This window comes from Nestor notabilis, unplaced genomic scaffold (genome assembly GCF_000696875.1).
Source record: "Nestor notabilis isolate BGI_N333 unplaced genomic scaffold, ASM69687v1 scaffold2484, whole genome shotgun sequence".
Lineage (NCBI taxonomy): Eukaryota > Metazoa > Chordata > Aves > Psittaciformes > Psittacidae > Nestor > Nestor notabilis.
In genome coordinates, this window is record NW_009926042.1 from 1 (window position 1) to 25,025 (window position 25,025).

At 39.0% G+C, this 25,025-nt stretch overlaps 1 protein-coding gene across 1 annotated transcript in view; it reads left to right on the forward strand.

Moving 5' to 3' along the window:
* Positions 1-1,904: 1,904 nt before the first annotated feature.
* ADAM22 (ADAM metallopeptidase domain 22) overlaps positions 1,905-25,025 on the forward strand; it is a 128,050-nt gene continuing 104,929 nt past the window's right edge. Inside the window, exons 1-3 of the mRNA XM_010013330.1 lie at positions 1,905-2,013; positions 3,349-3,410; positions 16,559-16,635. Of these exons, the coding sequence (XP_010011632.1) occupies positions 1,905-2,013; positions 3,349-3,410; positions 16,559-16,635 (248 nt within the window). The remainder of the gene's footprint in view (positions 2,014-3,348; positions 3,411-16,558; positions 16,636-25,025) is intronic.

The following is a 25,025-nucleotide window of genomic DNA, read 5'->3' on the forward strand; positions in this document are numbered from 1 at the left end:
CTGGAAGCTAAGCGCTGCGGCTTCATTTCGGTTTCTGTCTGAAGCGTGGGCAGGGAGGGTGCGTGTTCTGGGGACTCGGATGTGCTTTTATAAATAGAAATCGGTAGGGAATTGCTTGAAATATAACGTGGGAACTTACGTAGAAATTTAACTTACATATTGCTGCCCAACCCGGGTATGTTTTCTGATTTCTGTCATATGAAGACTAATCCCTGTGGCTTTTAACAAATAGCTCCCCCCGTTTATATTAAAACACAGTGATTATCATCTTGATCACTGAGCATCGTATTTGAGGTGGCACATGGCTGTTACATCTAAAGGAAAAAAACCCTATTGATTCTATCCTGTTACAGATGGAGAACATAAAAAATCTGTGCATGTGAGGTAACTGCTGACATCCAAGATGAGTCGCGGGCCTCTTTTTCCTCCTTTTTGTATTGACTGCTGTTCATTTAAGAAACAAAATAGCTGAAAAAATTCTCAGATTTCTTTTATATAATTCATGAAGTGTAAGCACTGACAGCTTACGTTCGTTTTGTGTACTTAAATAACAATTTCTCTTCATAGCTTATTTATTTGCCTCTGAATGTAACTTGTTCTATGGAGACGTGTTTCAGATGTGAAGACCATATTTACAGTACAATAAAATAGGATTCTAAAAGTTCCAAAATGGGTGCTTTGCTTAAAAAATAAAAAACCCCAACAAATCAGCACTTCAGGGTTATTTGAAGACCCTTGCACACTCACAGATTCAAACAGTTTGTAACATGTCTGTTTAAAAAACAGTAATGGTTGCATTTGAATCTAGTATTAGGATTCAGATGCTGGTCTTACAGAACGAACTGTTAATTATTTGGTTTTGTTTTCCTGAATGTCTCAACTTTTATTCACCAGCTCTGACGCTCATAAAAATGTCGAGGTCATCCTTGTTGAGTTGTTAGTATGAACGTTGCTCCAACCAGAAAAAATGTAACACTAGTGGGTTAAAAAGGGTTAGTGCATTTACCTTGCAACAGCCTCCATGCTGAAATGAGCTTGAATGTGTAAGGCTCTATGTGCGTTTACAACTTTTCTACCTGATCAGAAAGTTTCCCTCTGATGCTTCAAATGTCTACAGCTTCTCCCGTGGTATCTGGTGGTTGTCAGCCACTGAAGGATGCAGTAGCTTTGATAAACACCAGAGTGCTTATCAAAGTTATGGACTAATAGAGTTAACTCTTATGGTTGCTTTTGGGTGGCTGGTAGTGTCACATGAAGTATAACCATATTGTGTGCTGGGTTCTGCTCACACGTGAAGAGACACCCATGCCTGCCCTGAGGAGTTAACAGTCCAAGATCAGCAGCATATAAAGGCCAGGGGAACAGATGTGCCCTATCCATCAATAAGATTTTCACATGTGTTATTTGTATATGTTTGTTTTATGACTAAATACGCTCTGACTGTCTCCATGCCCTATTCTACCCATTGCTAGTAGTCTTTGGACAGCTGTGTATCAGACTTAGAAAAACTGGACTTGAATAGAGGTTTCAAACCAAAGCTAATGGCCTTACAGATTGGTTTAGAGAGGATGCTTCTTGGAGGAAGTTGAAGCATTCAAGGAGACTCTCTGATGGTTCAAGGTCAAGCAGCCGTGTCTAGAAGAGCAAAGATACCTGAATGGGATGGCACAGTCAGAGGACTAGGCAGCAAGGCTGTAGCTGTTGAATTAACGTAAAACAATGTAATTGTGTTTTGAATTGGATAAAGATAAAAGGGGAGGGAGATAAGCTGAAGAGAAGGAAGCCGCATTAAATTGGATCTGATTCTTTTAATTCCTGGATGAAAGCTTTAGCAGCAGAAGGGGCAGAAGTTGTACAAGAAGGATGCAAGCCTCGAGTTTGGGATTGCACAAAGGGAAATGAAGATGGGCGTTCAGGAGAAGGCAGAAGCAGAGCATGGCATTTGCAGATCAGGAGTTTCAGAACAGGCTTACGATGGAGTTGAGCCAGAGGAGCGTAATACAAGAAAAGGAGGTGAAACAGGGAATTGAAGGCAGAAATGTCTGGGAAGTGATGGTTGGTGGATTTATAAAAAAGTTATGTTTTTTTTCCAGCATTTGTTGAGGTTTTTCTCTAGCAGCCTCCTTTGTTTTTGTTGCTTTAGGTTTGTTGTTTTTCTTTGGGGGGGAAAGTGCATTCCTGTAACTATTGAGTGACTTCTCTACATGTATGTTTTACTATTAAATAATAAAAGAAATAGTCTATGTACTCATCCTACTTATCCTAGAAACCCAGAATGTAATTGCTTAAGAAACAAAATCGATGTGCTCACAGTTGCAGTTGTCCAAGATTGTTGGACTTCAGAGCAAAGCACAAAGCAAATATTGTAGGCTATTATATATTCAAGCCATTAATGTTTTAACATACATTATATAGTGGACATTGGAGAATTCACATGACTTTGGGTTTCTGCTTTTGATTCCATAGCATAATAGTGTCACTACCAGTACCCATGACACTCCTGTATTTCAATTTCTCTGTTCCCCAAAGGGGGCCTATTAGCAGCTGCACAGCACCTAATCTAAAGTGTGATCAAGAGTAGATATATCTGAGAATATGCTAGTATTATCATGAGTGCAATCCAGGATCTTAGCAGTGGACACTGAATTTACTGTTGCATAAGTAAGCCTATTAGAAGATGGATGTCCTTTATGGCAGGAGCATTCAGGGAAGGCTAAGCTAAGTTTTTTGGGTTTAAAAGGAAGTTCCTACTGCAGACATTGCTGAAGAACCTTTCAACTCCCTGCCTTGAGCTATATTTTGGTATTGTAAGAAACATATGGGAAATCAGAAGTTTCTTAATACTTTCCTGTAGTCAATTCTGTGCAGGAATTCTCCATTAAAATGTGGGAATGTGTAAACATTCCTGCCTGTCGCCTGTATTTGTTCTTCCACCTGTGAAGGAGAGCAAAACAAAGCACAAGGTATGCCTTTCCAAACTTGAGTTTGTATTCTACATCTGCACCTGATTTGGAGGACCTTTGCCTTAATAATTTTCAGTGGGTGAAATGTTCTGGTTGTGAAGATGAGATTAATTTTGCAGCTGGAAATTAGAGTACCAAACCTCTATGTGCCCTCACCCAACAGATGTGTTCCCTCAACCCTAAGTGTAACTTAATAGCGATCTTGCTCTCAGCTGGAGACTACCACTCAATACCAGCGCATAAGGGTACCAATTCTCCTTGAGGCCAGCGTTTTGTGGTCGTACTAAGAGGTCTGCACACACGACGTGAGGGACAGCATTGTTGTTCTTGTGGCTTTCATTGCATTATCTTTTTCTTTTTTTTTTTTTTTTTTTTGTATTTCTAGATGTTGATACTGAAATTTGGGAGATTTGCTGTGATTTTCAGTGTGGACAAGGTCCTGACTTAGTAAGCTACTATGGACGTAGGTTCACTCATATCTGCTGGCTGTGCAAACAATTCATAGTATAGCAACTTCTGTTTCACAGCATGTTTTTTGCTTGCTGGTTGCCAGTTGTCCTGAAGCTTCACTGGATTCCTTCTGAGTGAGTAGAAGGGGTTGTAGGGGGTGAGCCTGGTGTGAAAAGGCTCCAGGACTGACCTGTGTCTGGAAGTGTGTTGTTTGCAGTCCAGAGTGACTCAGTCATTTTCAGCAGTCTTTATTTGTCTTATGCAGTCTGCATTTCTGAACTATTTGTGAGCAATGATACAATTCCATACACCAGTTTGGAAGCATGGCTTACAGATTGCTTAAATAACTTCTTATTGCTAATAATCAATTGCAGGGAAGCTCTGCTCTGTCATGCTGAGCTCACATAGCTCTGCTTGCACTTGGAGCCGAAATCTTCATTACTTATTCATCTGTTGCCTAGTCTTTGCTATTGGATTCTCTGATGTCTTGGCCTCTTGCTCTAGTCTTTGTACAGGATATCCTGATTATTTGCAGGTGCTTCTGAAACTGCTGACTTTGTTTAAAACATTCACGCTTTCTGTTCTGATGCTGTCAACTTCTGTTGGCATTGTAAGTTCCTGTGTGCAGAAGCTCAAACAATCAGTAATTTTTTTGTTGTTAAAAAATGAGTTGTGACTGGTGAAGGGCTTATGAAACATCTCTAGATTTTGGGACTGATGGATGATGACTGTTGGAAAGAGAAGTGTCATGAGAAATTGCCCAATTTTAAAAATTCTTTTCTGCCCATTCAATCAAATTACTGCTGTCTCTTGGAGAAAGTTATGTATTTTCCACCAGCCTATCCCAAAAACAAGGGGGGAGGAGGCTAAACAGGACTGAGGCTATAGTGAGTAATAACATGCATTTGGTTTACTGCCACATTTGGTTTTCTTTCTACCTTGATGCCTCTTCTCCCTTTTTCCTTAAGGTTTATAAGGCATTAGCAAAACATGTGCTACTTGACTGTATGTTCAATGTATGCAGTTCTGCAATACTCATGTAAGGATAAGATACTCACCAACCTCGCAACATTTTATGAATGTGTGAACGACAGTTAAAATATTGGTGCTCTTGATGAAGGTCCTGCCTTCCTGAAGAGGAAAAAAAGTGCTGAAAGCCAAACATTGCTGTAGATCACTTCATGATGCAAGGGCATTGAGAGTGCCCTTTGATTTCTGATGTAGGAGGCAGTTTCTGATACACTTTTATAAAATATATATATTCATAGTGTGCTTTGGTATTTTATAGGCAAAGAATATTTCAAATTTCCAATTTATCCTTCACTGTAAGCTCATTTCAGGGGAAGTCTTTCTCTACTTGGTAATGAGATTTGTAATGACGGTAAATGCATACGTTCAAAAGAATCATTGTCGTGGTTTAAGCCCAGCCAGCAGTCAGTGTGTTATCAACATTATTCTCAGACTAAATCCAAAACATAACACTGTACCAGCTACTAGGAGGAAAATTAACTCTATCCCAGCCAAAACCAGGACAATCATCTGGAAAAAAACCCCTCTGGTAGCTGCTGCTTCAGAGTTCATGTTGCAGAAATACTGTATCAGGACTCAGGTGTATCAGGAGGTGTGATTAGAAGATATAGGTGTCTTTCTTTGAAAATCCTAGTCTGGGTAAAAGGGCTGCATGGGAAATCTTTGTTTTGTGTTATCTTCTCTTGCTTGTGCCTTAGCAGAGCTGAAAAGAGAGATGTTCCAAAAGCTATGACAATCTCATAAAGCAGGCTTATATACAGTCATGAATAATCTGAAAGGCTCAGATGTAACAATCCTTATAGAAAGTATTTTTCCTGACATTTGCTTCTTGCCATGGTTAGTGTAGTAATTGCAAAGTCTGATAGAAGACTCCTTGCCAGCTCTGGAAATCAATATATCTGTATTCACTCCTGATGGGCTGGGGTACCTGAGTGCAGGATTAAACTGAACAGTCTACCTGCACTGTTTCACTGAGGATACCTGTTTTGGGACCCCTGCTGTGGCTCATGAGGCAGAAGTGTGTCACATTCTAAGTATGTGATGATAAATTTTGTTGGGATTTACCCTAATTATGGAGCAACTACATATAGAGTTAACATTCATTCTAAAATGTTTGCCACAAGAGCATTATGGATGCATGTGTTTGTTACCCTGTCATGGTAGATCTAGTATTGCATTATTCTTCTGGTGCTCCAGGTCCCTTTTGTAGTCTTTCCTGTAATCATACCAGTCTTTAAGTGACTCAAGACTAACAACTTTCCTTAGGACTCTGCTTGTTAAAACGTTATTGCAGTTATTCAGTCAAACACTGCTTAAAGGTCAATCAAACTCTGTAAAACCTTCAAAGGCCTGATAAGGTTCAGCTCGAAATCATGGGTTCTTTTGGCTAACACTGACTCAGAGCTTTTCCCTCTTCAGGCAGCTCTGTTGAGGTTTGTGGTCCTGCCACTTGCTGTGGCCCTCTCCTACCACATTTCTCTCCCATAAGAGGATGGAGATCCTTGTCTGTGGCTCTGTGGGTTTGAGCCAAAGCTGCTTTTCCTCCTTGGTAGACTGCCCTTCTGCTCCAGGGGAGTTTAGCTCGCTGGGCTGTTAGGTGATTTGGTTGCCACTCCAGGCCCATGTCTGTTCTCTGAGTCTGGATAACTATAGATGTGTAGGGTGAAGTCCAGTATTATCAAAGGATCAAACCCACAGCTCTTGGACACAGGATTGTGGTGTCTTCCTACGTAGTATCTCTTTCTCACTCATGTACCAATATGGTTATTTTTCTTTGGTTACTAAATAATCTTTTTTCTTCAGTATTGTATTTTCTAGAAAATGTATTAATCAAAACTGCTACATTTAACATCTCCAGAAATCACTATGACTCCCATCATGCCTTTCTAGTTTTGACTTCTTTATTTTAAACTATGTTAAATTTGCTATGATTGTGGAAAACTTGCAGACAAGAAAGCCTTTTGAGCCCTTCTAGTCATCTTCTTCCCTTTGGCTTGCCAATGGCCTCCTGGGTAGTGTATGGACATGCTGTTCTGAGGAGATGTCTTTTGGAGTGCGTAAGGGATCACAGAGGCAGCAGCTCCCGCATTACTTGAAACGGCCCCCTCCACCGCTCATTCCCTCCCCTGGCGGGTGCTCAGGGGGCCGAGCCCACTGCCCGCGGTGGCCAGGGGGCTGGGGGGCCACAGGAGGAAAGTTGTGGTGCCTTTGCGGCAGCTGTGCTGACCCACAGCCAAGCACGGAACCATGTCTCTCTCCTCAGACAGAGGCATGTTCAGTGCAGAGGAGACCTTTGCACACAAAAGATTACATCTTTGACAGCTTTTTAATACTTCAGTGGGATGGCTGTGTGAGGGAAGGCTTCTGTTTTCAGAAACTTTATAGTGTGAATGTTGAGCAGCAAAGGTGGCTCAAGAGCTGCATGGGAGAGCTGAGGACACGGACAGGATGGGTTCTGCCAGGCTGTGGTGTGCACTTCCACAATGTGGGCTGGCTGGTAGGGTGAGTTCAAGTGGAAAGCCAATGTGACCTGAAATTAAAGACATGATTATGTAGAACTTAAAGAAAGTGGCAAATGATGTAGAGCTGTTAAACTGTTGAGTCACTAGGAGTCCAACTTGAATATTGGATTCAGTTAAAGAAAGTTAAGAAGCATGGCATTGCTGCTGGGCATTTGCCATTAGACAGTGAAATCTGGTGATTTCTGTGGTAATTCTACCAGCTCTGATTCGTCTGCCTACACCACATTCAATTTACAATCTCTCTTTTTTTTTTTCCCCCCAAATGAAATTAATGTTGCCAGACCAGAAAGGTGTAGCAAGTGACCATGCTTTAGAAAAAGTATATTCCAGAATATAATATTAATACAAGGTTTAGAAAAAGGTTGCGTGGGTAAATGTCTCTTAATGGTGCCTTGATTCTGTGAGTGTGATGTACATGAGCGTGGAGGCTACAGCCCTGACTTACAGCTCAAAATTTGCCCAGAAGAATAGCAGTGTGTAGGAACACGGTCTGTTCCAAAAGGTCTCCTTAGAATATTTCAGCCCCTGAAATTCTGTGGGAATGAAAAAAATCCATCAGCTCTTTCAGAAAACATATACAGTGAAAATGTTGATTCATTTTCATCTCCTAGACTGTGTCAGGAGGAAAAGGAGTTTTGAACTGTGCTTTTCTGTCCCTTTTCAACTTTAAATGGGACTTTGATACTTGAATGTAGAGGGTGAGTCATTTAAAAAGTATTATCTGTGGAGTTGATTGAGCAATGTATTGGCATGCCTCGGAGTCTGCAAGTTTTGTCAAGCTCTTAGCTCTTGTTGCTGACAGAATGTTAGTAAACTTTCTGCTGTTGCTGGAGAACCATTTATAGGAAAAGTTAGATATGTTGTTAGGCTCTAGGTGTCAAAGAGTGCTTGTTGCCTCCACTGGGAAGAGCTAATCTTTTGGTTAGCTTTCTTCTGCATACGTACTAAATGTAAGACCAGTTGAAAATGCTTGGAATATGTCATTGTGTTCCTGAAAAATGTTTTGGTCACTGATACTTGTATAAAGGAGAAAAGTTAGTGTGCACTCTTTCTGTTATAGAATCACAGAATGGTTTGAGCTGGAAGAATCATAGAATGGTTTGGGTTGGAAAGGAGCATCCAGTTCCAACCCCTTTGCCATGGGCAGACCACCTTCCACTAGACCAGGTTGCTCCAAGCCCTGTCCAACCTGGCCTTGAACACTGCCAGGGATGAGGCACCTACCACCTCTCTGGGCAACCTGTTCCAGGGCCTCACCTCCCTCATAGTGAAGAATTTCTTCCTAATACCTAATCTAAATCTACCCTCTTTCAGTGTAAAACCATTCCCCCTTGTCCTATGACAACATGCCATTGTAAAAAGTCCCTCTCCAGGTTTCTTGTAAGCCCCTTTTAGGTATTGGAAGACTGCTTTGTTTGTCATGTAAAGGTGGTGTTAATGGAGAGTTTTTCCAGTTTCCTCTGTTAGTGGAACTCTGTTCCTTTGTTTCTGGAGCCTACAGGAGATGCTGAAAAGAGGGCCTTTCTCTAAACATCACAGATTCCTTTCAGATCTTGGAAAACATGCAGCTAAAAATGACCTCAAGGCACCATCTGCTTTGGTGAGGGAAATGCCTTTACTCCTCTTGACTCTTCGATGCAGTGAGCTTTCCTTCTTGCCTAAATGGTGTCCTTGAGACAATAGTTCTTTTTACGGCCTAATGACACAGCAATCCAGATGGATTCATTCTCAAGTTCTGCCTATGGTGTGTGTGTTGCTGCCCTTGTTTTGTGTTTTCTTCCCCTGCAGATGCGTTGTGCGTTGGCTGTTTGCCTCTCACGTTGCAGCTGTGCATGAGTAGTGGCTCATATGAGTTCTGCCAACCCAAAACTGCCAGGCGTCCTTGGGAGACGGGATGTTTCACTGAAGAGAGATTTTCCTTGTTTGAGTCCTTTCCCTCTGACCTTATGCTTCTTCACAAGGAGTTAGGTTCACCATCTGGTTGCACAGTCAAGTCTTGTAGTATCTGGTGAGACAGGTGGAACTCTATTCCACAACACTCTACTGTTGTTGTATATAGTATTCTTCATGTTATATCTGACTCTGAAACCCACAGAGTTTGGGTCGCTGGGGAGGGTAGTAGAAACTGTGGTGTCTCTGTGTCATAGGGTGAGTCTCTGCTCTGCTCCCTGTCTTTGTTTTAGAAGTGTGATCTTCAACAGTTATCAAAGTTTCTTGAATTAATTAGGGCCGGAAAACATTCTGAATGTTACAAGTTTTCATTCATGGCTTTACTTTGTTTCCTTTTGGTAACCCACTACTTCATTAATCACCCTTGTAATAACCTATTTGGTCATACTTTTCCTAGCCATTAGCCTTTGCTGAAGAACCTTGTCAAATGTGTTCTAAAAACATGAGGTTGAGCAGCGACCAATTTTTCTGGTTTTGCCCCAGTAATGATATATTTAAGACCTCTGGCACATTAGTTAAACGTGACTTTATGCATGAATCCTTGCTGTTTCCTTTTCAGAAAAATGAAAGAAAAGAAAAAGTTTGTTTTCCCCGAAGTTCTTGCAGTTCTTCCATTCTCTTGGATACAAAGTCTTTCACAACAACAAAAGCTACAGTAATAAGTCTCACAGGAATTCAAAAGTTACAACTAAAATTTTCTTAAAGTCAAATTAACATCATCCTCTATACATAAAAGCACAGCAAGTATAAGATCCAATACCACAGGGTTTTTCTGGTGCTGAAAGCCAGTGTTAGACTTCCTCTTGGGAAGCAGCATCTTGCCCATTCAGTTACTTACATTTGTCCTTTTAGATCTATGAGATCAAATGGTAGTTCATGCTAAATTTGCTAGCAGTGACAGCCTGATAGTTCTCCTGTCTTCATTGCTTCATCATTTAACCTTGGGTGAATTTTTGAAGAAAGATGAAGTGGAAGCGAGGAAGGAGAGCAATAAGAGACATTTTCAGAGGAAAATAGGAATTATTTTTTCTTAGTCAGTTTGTTGTAACTGTTCTGAGATGCTCATGATTTTGGAGTGCCAGGTGGAGATGTGTGAGCATATATAGCCGAGTCCATCAGAGCTTGGCATCACACCTCTGCAGGACCTTAGAAGGATCCCTGCTGCTCCCCAAACACTGAATGTGCAGTAGTGACACCTGTGTAATACAATCGGTTTATGCTCAGCTTTCTGCTGCTGCCGTTTCCCTCGTCCCTCTTTCTGGAGACCCCTTTTACTTTACCATATTGAATGAATTCAAATAACCTCTGATTACAAACCCACAAATAAATGATGAAAGTGTGGTGGTTTTTTCAAATTTTTTTATTTTTTATTTTTTTTTTTATTTTTGAGAAGAATAGTTACTGCCATTTCAGAGGTACAAAGAGTTCTTGCTTCTGACTCTGATTTCATTGATACTACGATGTTTATTTGGAGAAAAGCTATTTTAGGTCATGTTTACGACTTTGTCAAGATCTTCATCTGCTGAGAGCTGGCAGAACCCCACCAGAGTGAACTGGGCCATGGCACCATGCTCTGGCTGTTGGTGTTTAACCCTCCCTCTGTCCCACCCTCATTTGGTGTGGGGAGCAGAAATGTGATCCAGCATTCAGAAACGAATATGGACCTCTTGAAATGTTTTCTTATTTCTAGCTTTTCCTCAGAATAAATGACTTACTAAATGTACCCCAAACAGGCAGCTGTAAAGGTTTTCATCAAAACATGATTCTATTCTGCAGTTTCCACGCCCCACCCCCCCCAAAAAAAAACAACCCCAACAAAACAAAGCCCTTAGATATTTAGGTTTCTGCAATGGATAAAAAGAGAGAGCTTGCAAGAAGAATAACAAATAATGATGAGTAATGTAGTAAATGAGTGCCTATAAATATTTTGAGAATGCTAGGGAAAGTAAAAAAGAGGTTTTACAGTGCTTTAATATGCTGGGGTATGTGAATCCATCTCAGTGACACAGAACTTCTGATTAAAATTAGATTTGCAAATGGCAGTAGAGGAGCCCTGAGGAAAACATCTTGCATTTATATTTTATTGTCTGTTTTTTCTTTTAACAGAGTCTCTGTCTTGGAGATACATATTTTTTTTTATTGTTAGAACTAGGCTTATTTCTGTATTTTGTCTCAGAGCAAAGTTTTTATTTTTGTTTTTCCCAGTACAAGTAGAAAAGTAAGTTTTGGAACAGATTCTTATCTTATTATATACAACAATTATATACTGCATAGCTCTGGATTTATTACAGCACAACTGAGGCTGAAAATTGACCTTTTATAATATGTCCATGTGCTAATTAGCACTGTATCCTCTACTGAAGCATAAATTTAAGTGTAACAATTGTTTTCAAGACTACAGTTTAGAAATTCTTTTTAGGTAAATCTACATAAAATGTTTAGTGTAGTTTTCATTTAACTTCATTAATGTATTTATTTTGATTTCCCATGGAAATCACTCTGTACTGAACTTAAGATCAACAGTAATTTCATACACACTGAAAGGATTGTTAACAAGCTGAGGTTTCTATTCTCCTATTAAATTCGGGGGGGGGGGGAATGGGATTAAATTAATACCTAAGGAATCTACTATTTTGTAAATGTGACTGACTCCCAGAATGTCTGCTGTAGAACCTCACTGTTCTTACAATCTCTGAAGCATGGCTTTTAAGTTCTCTCTTGCTATAACATTCTGTATTATCTTATCTCTTGATTCTCTTGATGCTTTTCTTCCGTCTACAGATTTGATCAGTATCTTTTAATTAGAAACCACAATGCTATAAATAGAAGTAAATATAAAATTATTTACATCAAAGGCAAAGCATATAAATAGGATTTTTTCATAATTTTAAAAGAAAACCCCAACGTTATTTTTTGATAGAAATTGTTGTTATCTCTTCTAGCAAAATTTACTAAAAAGCAATCAAAGTGCTTTTTGAAGGATACTTCAGGAGTAAGAAGAATGTGTTATGAGGAATTGTACATTATATCACAATATACTTTTAATTATCTTTTTCCTTACTTTAATGAGGAAAAATATTTGTTGTCATGTTACTATGCTGCTTTCAACACCCAACTAATGATATGCAATGTGAGGAAAACTTCTAAAATACTTTATTTCAAAATTCTCGTTAGTTTGATTATTAAAGAAAGTGCATTGCTTGCAAATGTTTCACTGGTGGTTGAAATCTGTGACATAATTTGAAATGAAAATCTTCCAAACATATTTAAGGTTACCTACAGTACAGTGCAACCAGGCTCCCCATTGATCTGCAATGATATACATGTGTATTCCCTTTGCAGATGCTCATTCTTTCAGGGCCACTTTCTGGAGAAACTTGATCCCCAGGAAGGGTATTGAAGGGACTTTATCAAAAATCATTGCTGTTCTGTTGTGTTTGTTTGTAATAATAAGTAGTCACACTTCTTACTGATTGTCCATCTCTGTTACTGCAGTGATCCCTGAGGCATGGAGCAGGTGATTAAAATAATTGGAATCGGGTCCCTCTTGGTTTGGCAGGAAGGTTTGTACCTTCAAAGGTACCACTTTGTTTTTCTAGGATTCAAGCTTTTAAGATTTGTTTTTTATAAAATGTCTTCATGCTTGGTGATTTGAAATAATTTTTTCCACTCCATTTACTTTTGATTCCTTGCAGACATTCACTAAACTTTGCAATCTGATAAAATTCAGCCCTCGCATAGTTGCATTAGATGCATGGGATGCTTAGTGTTTTCTATAAGGGGAATTGCAGGGTAGTACACTTCATGTGCCACTAGAAATTGCATCTGAAAGTACTGTAGCTGATTTCAGAGTTGTTATCGATATTTTCATTCTTCAGTTGCGTGACATTAAAATTTCAGAACTTTTTGATTGTGCTGGAGGCACGGCACCGTGATCTTCCATTAAATCGTTAGAGTCTCCTTTCCTGGCTCTTGTTTGTGTTCTGCATCGAATGCATCTCTCTTGGTCTCCAAGAACTCTCCTTTTATGACTGAGTTGTCAGCCGTCAATGTGTCACGTCCCTGGCTGTTGAAAAAGCCTCGAATTTTCTGAGAAGGTTCCTTGGTCTGAGAGCTGAATGACATAACTGTCTTGCTTCAGTGGTTTGGAAGAGCCTTTGCAGGTGTCTGTCTTGTTACTTGTGCTTGAATGAGGTAGTATAGATGGAATAAAAGTACATATTTCCTTTCTTTGGGTTCTTTTATTGACATATTGACATACCTATTCACTGAGCAGGCAGGTAGATGTGCTTAAAAATAATTTAAAGACAAGATTTTTTAATATCTGTTTCTTTATTTTGTGGTTCTTAACCAGATATTCAGAAGAATTGTTATCCCAAAACATGTACTGGCTGGCACTCTTAAGGTGCATTGACAGGGGGAATCTGTCTTCCTCGTCTTCCTCTTCATTCTCTCTTGTGTGTCCCCTCCAGCTTCCTTCTATTGTATCTGCTCACGCTGTGACTATATCGTTTATTTGGATCAGCTTATTTGTCTGTCAGAAGATGGATCCACTCCAAGAAGTGATTGGTATTCTGATGCTAATCTGACTTTCCAGGTAGTCAGATAGTTGAGGAGGGAGACCAGGTGGGAACACATGGCCGGGATTGGACAGAACTCTTCATTTTCGGCAGCAGTGCTCAGTATGCAGTGTTGCAGTGTTTTACAACCAAATATCAGGATTAAAGGAAGGGCTATAATTTCTGGAAATGACTGAGTTTGTCTCACTATCCAAAATGTGTGTCATGATAGTAGGTTTGACATACACTTGAGGTGCGCTTGATTGCGCTTGAGCTTAAATTTAATGGTAAGTTTCTTGGGTTTGCACTACTTGTCTTGGGGGTGGTTACATCTGTGTAATGTTTTTCATCTTCATGTATTAATAGTAATTTTATCTCTTAAATCCACGTTAATAGCTTCTGTCAGTGAATAACTGTGGTCCAGAGTCACCTCAGAAATACATTAGCCTTGTATGTTTATCTTAGAGACTTGTTCAAGGGAGGAGATTTCCCAGACCAAATCAATACGTTGCAATATCCCTAGCAGTTAAAAACCAAACCAAAAACCCCTCATTTTTGCTCTTACAGTGAATGAGGTGAATACGTTTTAGTGATAAATGCTATCTTTATTATATGAACTTTTAGAAATTTAAGTTAGGCTTTTTATATTCTTCCTCACCGACAAATTCTCTTTTGGTACCAGCATGTGGTCATATAGAAGACTTGGTTATACTGTGTACAGAGGTCTAACTGATGGCATATGTAGCTGTGTTAGCAAGCAATAAAGTGCTGTAGAATGTTCTTTGCATTTAATAATGTAATGTTGAAAAGCGAACAACTGGGCTGCCATTATTCCTTTGATCAGAAAATGGTTGTTGCAGTGCAGGAAGGTAAATGAAGGCTAGCTAAGGTTAGCAAACGTGCTGCAGTGGAACAAGGGAATGACAAAACTAGCATTGGCCCTTTGTACCTCACTTGATCTTGGCCTGTCACATCCTGTTTATGAGGACCAGCCTAAAAATTCACATCTAGCAAGAGAAGATGGAATTTTAAAACCATTCAAAGCTAACTGTGCTGCCTGAGAGTTGGGATAGAAATGCCAATGCTGACGTGATAATTTGTTGATGATTGTTTTTGCTGTGTTTCTGGTTGTGCTAGCAGCTGCAGGCCAGAAACAGCTAAGTGATGGTCCTACATGTGGGTGGCAGTATGTGCTGTGGGTGTCTGTCATTGCAGATACCAGCTGGCTGTGTCATGGGCTATTTTGGACTAGCGGGACTAGCTGCCTTTTTTTGTAATAGGATTTTTGGATAGAAACTACGCTTTTAATATTGATGGTAATTAATCACTGAAGTTGTTTACCTAAATAAGGTAAACTATATGTTGTATTCAGTTATTTGGTCAAAGATTATGCATTTGTTGAAAGAGATGCTCTTAAATAATTCAGAAATTACAGGAACCACTTAGCAAAGACCTGTAGCCTGGGTTGCAAAGTAGGTTAGATGTAATAGGGGTAGCTGAAAGGATATCTGACTCTCTGAATTGTATCTACTGAGAAGCCTTCTAAGAAGCTTTCCAGTTAATACTGCGTCCTTCTAAACTGTAAGAATCTAAATATGTGGAATTTCTCATCATGCCATTTTGCATGCACACTCACTGCATGGCATTTTTACAGAGGGCACTCAGCCTGAGCATCCTCTAATAGGAGAAGCTGTCTAATTTTTTTTCTAAAGGAATCAACTGTTTGGAAACACATATTCATGGCTGTGGTCTGTTTGATTTATTAGTACTTGTGCTTATATATGTGGACATAAAAGAAAATTCTGCTGTAGGGCAACTAAAAATGTCATAAAAAAGTCATGTTTCTCTCGACTTTCCATTTCTTTGTTACTGTTCTTTTCCAGGGAAACTGGTATTCTCAGCTCTTCTGGATTTAATGCCTATTGAAAGCCTGCCAGTAGTTTTGGAGAGAGTGAATTTGATGATTCACATTATCCCATCCTGTCCTGTGCTTCCCAGAGTTTTCAATAAATAATTTGTTACAGTTGTACTATCCTGTTTGGTATTTATTTAGAGAAGTGTAGTTTAGAGTTTTAAGTGGTTCTTCAATGTTTCCTCTTAGATTCCTCTATCTACATGCTTCAAATCTTAATGTGCAGATTTCAATGGAAGGAAAATGAGACCAAAGTTGAAACTGCTCCAAAATGTCTGAAAGTAGCTTTTCTTATTAATTAGGTAAATAACATGGCTGTTCGTTTCTTGGGAGTTTTCAGGTCTAGAACAACTGTTGCATTTCCATTGGATAGCTCGGTATTTTCTTCCACTACTACTACAGTAAATACTCTTATTTCTGGCAGATTGTGACTTACAAAGTATTCCCATGTTTGTCCTCTATAGGACTGAATGAAAGCAATTAATTCAAGGAAAATATATGGCAAAGGGAGAAAGAAAGAAAGAAAGAAAGAAAGAAAGGTTTCTCTAGCACCCAGTTTTCTTTGGACTTAGTGACTGCTCAGGGGATTGGAGTTTTGGCAGCCCTTTAGAGGAGATGGGTTACAGAGTGTTGAGTCAGAGATTTACATAAAATGCGGCTAATCAGATTTTAGCCCATTGCTATTGTCTTGCTTTATTGGCTTAAATGAGAGTCTGTCTGAATGCACAGCTGCTTCAGGTAATGTCAGGGAGATTTGTGAGTGTATCCCAGTCTGCCCAAACCAATAATGTCCTAACTATTCTCCACTGGTCTGTGGCCAGAGTCAGGACAAGGAACGAGTAACACATTAGCCAGTGGAAGACTTCCATTGTCCTTTGCTCAGGGTTTTGCAGAAGGTGAAGTAGAGAAAGCCATTTCCTATGGTGTGGGTAGGTTGACAGCGGGGTTACTCCCAGCCATAGGTTGTGTTGTTTAGAATTCTTGAATTAGTCTTGTAGATTCAGAAAACAGATCTTTTATTTGTCATCATAGATGGCTTTGTCTATTTCAGTACAATTTTATTTGGTTAATGGCATAGTTACTTAGTAAATATATTTAATATCTTCATTCACAGACCTGTACAATATATTTTGCTGTGGCTAAATACTAATTCTAGTCTTCTCAATATTGCAGTCTACCCACATTGCTCGAGCCAGCTTCCAAGTTGATGCTTTTGGATCATCTTTCATCCTAGATGTGACGCTAAACCAGTAAGTAATGATTGCATCTTAATTCTCTGTTTTTTCAAGACCTGGTGCCAGTGATATGTCATTTTTCAGTGGAGGCTTTAGGGGCTGTATTATAGCACAAATGCTATTTCTAGGTATTCAGTTCACCTGTAGTAGTATATTTTAAGTTCTTTTGTTATTTTCTTATGTGCCACTGTAGGTTTTTATATTCCCATTGTTACGACTTAGTAGTTATTGTAGTGTAGGTAACATTTTAGTGTTATAACTTCATTTGCTATCTTTCAGTTAACCATAAAGGCAAATCACTATACTCATGCAGAGCCTCCATGGATGTTAAAAGATAGATTTGCTGAAAACTGGTAGCTGTTAGCATTTTAATAACTAACTAAGTGTAAAGTACTGGAGATATAGCAATTGCAAGACAGCTAATCCTCAAAAAAGAATGAGATGAATAGTTGGGAATGAAGTTTCTCTGGATGCGTTTACAGTCTTGATAACAGAGAAGCATTATAAGGAGGAAGCACACTGTGAGCTTCGGTCTACGAGGGAAGTTTGAACAATAGTAAACTTAAAGTGAAATCTGGTATGTGGCTTTCAGTAATGAGTTTTTCAAGTAGCATCTTAGCACAGCTGTTTAAAATAGGAGTTGCTTTGCTTTTCTGCTCTGAAGTGAAAAGAGAAGAAATAATACAGTAAATAGAAATGCTGTAAGTAATTCAACTCTGAACATTTGAACACAATGTTGCATGCTTTAGTGTAAGAGTTGTGCTCAATTGCAACAAGATTTGCTGCTATAAAGATGAACCATTCAAATTGCAATGGGAGCCACTCAGATTTCACTTTTTTCTTCACTTGTATACACATTCTAAGCAGTGATGATTTCTTTATGTGCACTGACATGAGTTAAAAACCACATGTGAATCCTTGCTAGTTACAGATGGCAGAGACACTGTGCTGCTGGAAGAAGAAGGAAAAAGTCTGGTTTAGAAGTACGATTTTATAACAAATGCATTTTAAAAGAATTCTAGAGAAAGAATTTAAAAAGAAAAGGACCAAATCCACAACATTGAAATGTTTGTTGGAAATAGCAATTTTTACGCCTACTTAGACCTCACTGAGAATAGGTTGCAAAACCTGTTTTTACAGCCAGGCTGGATGGGGCTTTGAGCAACCTGGTCTAGTGGGAGGTGTCCCTGACAATGGCAGGGGGTTGGAACTGGATGATCTTTAAGGTCCCTTCCAACCCAAGCCGTTCTGTGATTCTATGATACTTTGGGTGGCAGATTAATGGCGTGGTCACAATTAGTTTGTCAAAGATCAGGATTGTCCTTACAGTATGAATTTCAGGTCATCTTAATAAAAGTAAATACATTCACTAATGGCATATGAAAAGACAAGTTAAGGATGTGTTTTTATGAGCTGCAACAGTTCTCTATTTCTCTGGATTTTTTTGTTTATGCACATGTACATATGCACATAAACACACACATATGTTTAAAATCTGTTTTGTTTTGAGATGGATCCTATTTTCACATCTTTTTTTTTTTTGTTGTTGTCTTTAATGATATTAGACCAGTATTTATATGAATAAGACTGTCAAAATGTGTCCTTACTGTTCTTAAGAGTGCCAGAATCCAACTTAAATATGAACTTTTCTTGAGGAGCTATGCTTTTTATAATATGAAAAAAGTCTTATCACAAATTTTGCAAAATGGTAACAAGAAGGCTTCAAGGAAATTGAGATGTTTGCCTTCTATTATGATATTTAAATCGCTATTTAAACTACCTCTGTAATAGCATTTCCAGATCATAAATAAAAAGAGGGCCAAGTATACCAGAGCAACATTTAAAGTGTATTCTTAATTATTATTCTTGTGAACAAATCCATTTCATTCAGAAGGCTATATATATTTTTCTTCTCTTGCCATTCTTATTTTCTGTGTTACATTCTGTTAAGGATCCTGAGAGAAAAGCACTGGTTTTTTTTGAAGAAGTGGTTTGCAAATTTAGCCCACATTAGCTTTATAGCTGAAAAGTAGTTGAATTCTTCTAAGGATCAAGGTCCAAGATTCTAGTTTTCCTCTGTAAAAAATAGCAGCTGAACCTCTGCTAATATCAAAAGCATGCTGAAGCAGGTCCCTGTGGTAAAATTAGCTCTTCTGCATAATACACATTTGAGGAGTGTTAAAGGAGGTATGGGGGACAGGGGTGAATAACATAAAATACGTAGGTTATCAGAAAGGAGAGACTCTCCCTGCCTTTGTCAATCTTTGTTCTTGCAGTCTCCACGTTGTTTAAAGATTGGTGTAATATGGCTTGTGCATCTGATCTGAGCATCACCTCTAGTTACAGTGGTGGTCAGTCACAGTAGAAGTGTTCATTTCTCTGTATGGTTCCCCAATTTATGGAGGGCAAAATTTCAAAATTAAAATGGTAGTAGCAAACAGAGAGCTTTAAAAAATGAGGAATTAAAATATGCCCCTAAAATCTGTCTGCAAATATTTTTTTTTCTTTTGCTGCTTTCTTTATGGAAATTGTTTTCTCTATTCCCATTAATCCATCCAACTTTCTTATTTTTCTTGCAAACTTTTTCTTGACAACTTTTTGTACTCTGGCCGTTGAGGCTTGCAAAAATGTTTGTGGTCTCCTACTTGTCTCTCTTCCCTCATTGCCTGATACCCTGTGTTTTATCTTCACCAAATGAGATACTGTTATTGAATCTGGGTGTTTGTTGAAGCAAATTCCCATTCCTAGTCCCTTCCTCTCTCATCTCTCAGAACAGTGGTCTGCAGCCACAGGCTGATCTCTACAATGAAATAGGCTGGGAAGATACAGGAGGTGGGCAGGGAAATGAAAAAGCGGAGCATACATTGACATTTCAGACATCAAGAAGACTGAGGCCCAGAAGGGGAGCATCGTGCCAGTCCTGGATGCAGATGAGAGGATGAAAAACAAAATTTTCCAGCTGGCGTTACAGTGTGGCAGTTTAATTTACATTGAAGTCTGTGTGGTTTCTTCTTGTTTACGTTGGCTCTCGACCAGTTTTGAATGTGTATTTGTTCACATTAAATGCAGATGTGACATACACTGAAACATTACCTTGAATGATTACCAAAAAAAAAATAATAATTGGTATAAGTACAGTGTACACTTTTTTTCAGTGATGGTGGTATTTTCTCCATCTTTCTCTCTTCCTTTTCCCCTGAGTTGCCATAGTGTCTCTACAGTGAGCTTTTTTAAAGATAGAATGCTTCTTTTTAACTTTTTTTGCCTGTTCAGCTGGCTGATGTATTTACAGAGGAGCTTTCAGATCATATCAGCTGTGTTTTTTAAAGGTTCGATCCCTTAGGCAAAGGTTAGGGGTGCCTTAGTTGCATTGGTGTATTTATGAATCCATTGCCTCAGTATCCGTATTTGTTGACAACTGCATCTAATGGAGCTGTTTTCTGTGGCCATCTTTGTTAATGCCACCTTTGTCGTTGCCAAACCTAGGGTCTGTTGCTCGGCTACTTGCAGCCTTCCCTCCTTCAGCATGTGCCCGGCTCTGGCCATCAATTGGAACTGCAGTGGGGCAGTTTTACAGCAGTAACTGTGCAACAACTTTGTTACTTTCTTAATTCCTTTCCCTTGAAGTTTTTAATGCTGTGATGGCATCTGTGGCTCAGCAAATAGCTATTTCCTTTTTTCATGCAAAATATTTCAAGGCTCTTCCTAGCTGCAGCATCTTCCTCCGTATGAGGGCTCTGGTGTCTGCTGTCATGGAGATGCGTAGGGGGGGTTTCTTTTGCCTGAGTCTGAATTGTGGTCACTTCTGAGGTGCAGTGTGAACACCAGCTACCCTGCTGAGGAGATTCCTGACGTTCAGAAAGCCACCTGTGTGTGCCCTGGCTTGTCATGCTATAACAAGAAGAACCCTCTCTGAACATGGCCTTTTTTTTCGTGCGAGTGAACACATTGATAGCCTGAGTGAGATCCTCAGGTTTGTGGTGATGAGGAAGTGCATAAAGGAGGATTTCACACTTATATTCAGCACTTTCGGACTGCTCTGTCCTTCCTGGTGACACTCAGCCAGTAGGATGGAGCATAATCACTGCCTGCTTTCTCTTCTTAGAAGACAAATTTAATTTGTCTCGTGTTAGTGAAAAATAATCCATAAAGAAGTAGTAGGCTGGACAAGATGAGCTCGGAAACCCTACCCCTTTAGGAAGCTTACTGTCTTGAGTTACTGGCTGGGCTTAAACCACGACACCTACACATCTTCAGTTCCTGTTAAGCACCTGACTGTGTCCCAGAGGAGTACCAGTACTGTGTGTAAATCGGTGATCATGATGATCAAGTGTGTTCAGAAGGCTGAAAGATTTCAAATGAGGCAATTTTTATAAACTGCAATCAGTCTGTTCACTATGTGGAATATAAATGCCCTTTTCTCTTACTTTATCAAAAGGTAGGCAAAACCAAAGAAGCTTCTTCAGAAAATGTTGATAGATATTGTCTTGTTTATTTCAGTCTTAATTTAATTTATTTCTGGTTAGTGATACTGGAAAGTTCCTGGCACGCCAGGAATTAATTATTTTGCCTTGCCACTGAATGGCTTTTGCAGCTTCTGCTGAGGAGGATGCAGACATTCCTCAGGCCTTGTGGGAATATTTATTAGTAATGTCTTTTAACTAGAGTTTTGCAAACCTTACAGAATCAGACCATAAATTTCATCAAAAAATCCTGAAAACAGAAGCAAAATAAAAGGCAGCTTGACAGACAAGTGCCAGCTTTTTCATGAGACAAACTGCTGAAGCTTTGCCTGTAATTTCTTTTGGCAAATGGTCTCCAACACTAATATCAATGTGTCATGTAAGCTGTAAATGGAAAACATATTCCTAAATTTGCTCTAAATTGGCTGTGTGGCTTTCAAAAGGATTAGCTCCCTGGCATGGTTTAAAAGGTGCAGTTACACCATTCGTGACTATTATAATTTCTTGAGAGTCTTTACTCCGTGTTGCCCCTGTGAACTTCACACTCTTCCTGGTCACCTACAGGATGAGTGTGTGGCTGAGGGGCTCCATGTGATGTGACATGACCTGCTGCGTTGTGCTGCCGGGTGTGAGAGGATCTGTCTGCTTTCCTGCTCTAAAAGAACTCTGTGCTTTATGACCTCTGTTACCCTCCTAATGCCTCTGAGTAACCAGTGATGATCAGATCAAACCTGAGGAGAAGCAGCTCTTCCTTTCAGCTGTTTTGGGTCTCCTTAAAATCCAACTCAATCCCTTACTAGTTATTTTAATGAATGCCTTGGCTGCACACAGTGCCAGAAGTTTTCAGTAGCAGTTGGAATTTGTTTGGATTGGGAGAATTCAAGCTCTGTTCACTTTTCTTATCCATGCTCTGTGCGTGTAGGCCGAGGAGCCTCACTTGGATAGAGTCATAGTTTGGTAATCGATTCTTACTTAAAAGAATGCTTTTTTTTTTAATTTTTATTTTTATTTTTTTTACCATATGAGAGCGCTCCGAAATTTAATTGTGACATTTAATACCAATTTTCAGGAAGCAGGATATAGACTGGGTTCAGGTCTTCTGAATGAGGTAGTGAATCCTGTTCTGCACTATTTTTGAATTAAGTGGTGCTTACCATGTGCTTTGTGATCAGAGCCCCAGCTCACCCAACAGAATTGTTCTTTCACAACCCCATTTTGCAAAATCATTCTTTCCCTCTCCCAGTCTGTGATGGAAACATTAGTGTGGTCATAACTGCAAACCAGACATAATAAACACTTTCTCCCTGATATTGTTGCTTAATTTCAGAGGTTGATTTTGTTCTCTGGGAGGCAGTTGTTCTGCACCTCCATTTGTGTTAGCACGCTTTGCTAACATATTTTGTACAAACAAATGAAGAATGAAGAATCTGTCAAAATATAATTTGTTTGAATAGATAATTACCCTCAATGATAAAAGTTTGAACAGTAATTTTGGACTGGAAAAGCCCTGTAGCATTGAGTTTTCCTCTCATTTCAGTATTCTTTTTGTTATATTGAATAGGTTCAGCTCCTGGATCTTTGATAAAATGGCATCCGTAACGATTTCTGCGCCTTTTCATCAACCTCCCCCATTTCTCACTATCCTTGCTGAACTGTAGACTTAGTACTGCTTTTTGGCAGTATCACATAAAAAGGCAGCATAGTTTTCCCATTTCTAAATGATATACTTCTTTACGTAGTTACCAAGATTTTTCTTTCCTTTTATTCCTTTTTCTTTCCTCCTCCCGCTCCTTTTTTTAATTTTTCTTTCATTTTTTAAAAAACCTTTTCTTCCAAGCTTAGAATTGGCTGTTTAGTAAATATGTGCTGTGTTCTTCGATCGTATTTTATCATCACTATTACTATGGTTGAATTTGCAGTCCTGTACAAGAAAAATATCAGGTTACTTTGACAAGAAAAAATTTCCATGAACCTATGTATGTTGATTACCAGTAAGTTTATTATCTTCATCCTTTTTTTTTTTCCTGTATAATGTTCTGTTATGCTTAATACTTCCTTTGAAAGGGTAAGTTGCTTTTGATAACTCCATTACATTTAATTTTTAATACTATTACTTAGTTTTAGGTTAAGAAATTTCTGTTACGATTTTTCCTCTATTATTGTCATTAGCTTTTTTGTTGATTTTGTATTAGCTGCTGGTAAAGAGTGTTGAAATCATCACAAGTTGGCTACTAACTTCAGTTGGATGGGGATATGGAAAGTTTAAGTCATGTCTGTGAAATGCTTGCAAATGCTTAATTGGCATTCTGGTTAAAATGAGACTAAAAAAAGTAATTTGTTTTGTTCATCTGTTATTTCCAAGTGTGTCACTGTAAGGTAGTTCTAATCACCTGCAAGAGAATTCCCTGATGTCTCTGAACCACCACTTAAGGCTTAGTGGTTCGTGACTTCTAAGAAAAATAGCATTTCAAAACATTTATGTACGTGCACAAAATCTGTGCATCCCCTGATAAGATACTTTCCTAGCCCATTAAACAAAGCTTCTGAAAAGGTCAGTCCTTTGTTTTTCTCTCAGTGGCTGTGGTAAAGAATATTTTAGTGCTTTTAGGTAATTGCATTCAGTGGAAGCAGTATCTGTCAGTTTATAGCACCACAATCTTTGTGCTCTAGGTGACCTTGCTTGAGCAGGGAGGTTGGACTGAGTGACCCCCGTATGTTCCTTCCAACTTGAACCATTCTGTGATACTATGATAGTAGAATAATTTAAACATTTATCAGCACTGAGTAAATTGCCTTTCTGTGGTCTGATTTTTTCGACACAAAAATAATTACAGGAAATGTACTGCTGTGTATTTGTGCTTGTGTGTGTAGGAAGAAAATGATTAATTATTCTGAAGAGATATTATCATTAAATTACTATAATGTTTTTCTTTCTTGATGGTACTCCTTAAATTACCAGATCACTTAGGAGCTATCTTACACATATACAGACATACCTCATATGTACAGATCAATCATGTGCTATTTTTAGCATCTTCTTTAAAGTAAAATAGCTTAAACGAGGAAAAGAATCCAGTTGCTTAACATGTTTTAGTGCCTATGAATTTATCCTCTAAGTGCTGAGTATCTCCAGGTGGCAGTAACTTTAACAATCACATGACCTCTAGCCATTATGAAGGATTTTAAAAGAAAAATAATTGTATTTTTGATTTAGCTTCTACAAGGTGACTATGACAGTCAAAGTGTAATTTCTGGATTTAGTGTTGAAATGGAATTAGTGGTGAGGCACAGGAACGGGTTGCCCAGAGAAGCTGTGGCTGCTGCATCCATGAAGTGTTTCAAGGCCAGGTTGGACGGGGCTTGGAGCAACCTGGTCTAGTGGAAGGTGTGCCTGCCCATGGCAGGGGTGTTGGAACTAGATGATCTTTAAGGTCCTTTCTAACCCAAACCATTTTGTGACTAGTTTGGGCACCAGAGGTTTTACTTGAATGTTTGGATTGTATACTGCCACTTCTGTAAATAATACAAAACAAACCACTGACCTTTTCAACTATTTATTTAGTTATGCTTTAAACCAAGCAAGAATAGGATTTGTGTTTACAAAAGCAAGCAACACCCATAAAAATCTAATAGAAATTAATGATCTTTTCTTTCTTACTTTCTGTCAGATTCTCGGTCCACTGTAGCTACAACATTACTGCTGTCTTACAAATTGTTCCCTATGAATAATAGGCCAAGTAAGACATGAAGAAGGTACTAGATAGGAAAATGCATGAACTGAAATGTGAATAGCAGGTATATTCTGTGCTGTCATTTATAGGGCATCTTCTCCACGAGTCGGCAGCCTTCCTACTGATACAGTTCCCTTCGTATTCCTCTCCCTGTGTTGTCCAGCTCCTCTGCCCTGTTTTTTTACTTTCTCCTTGAGAACTCCTTTGGCAT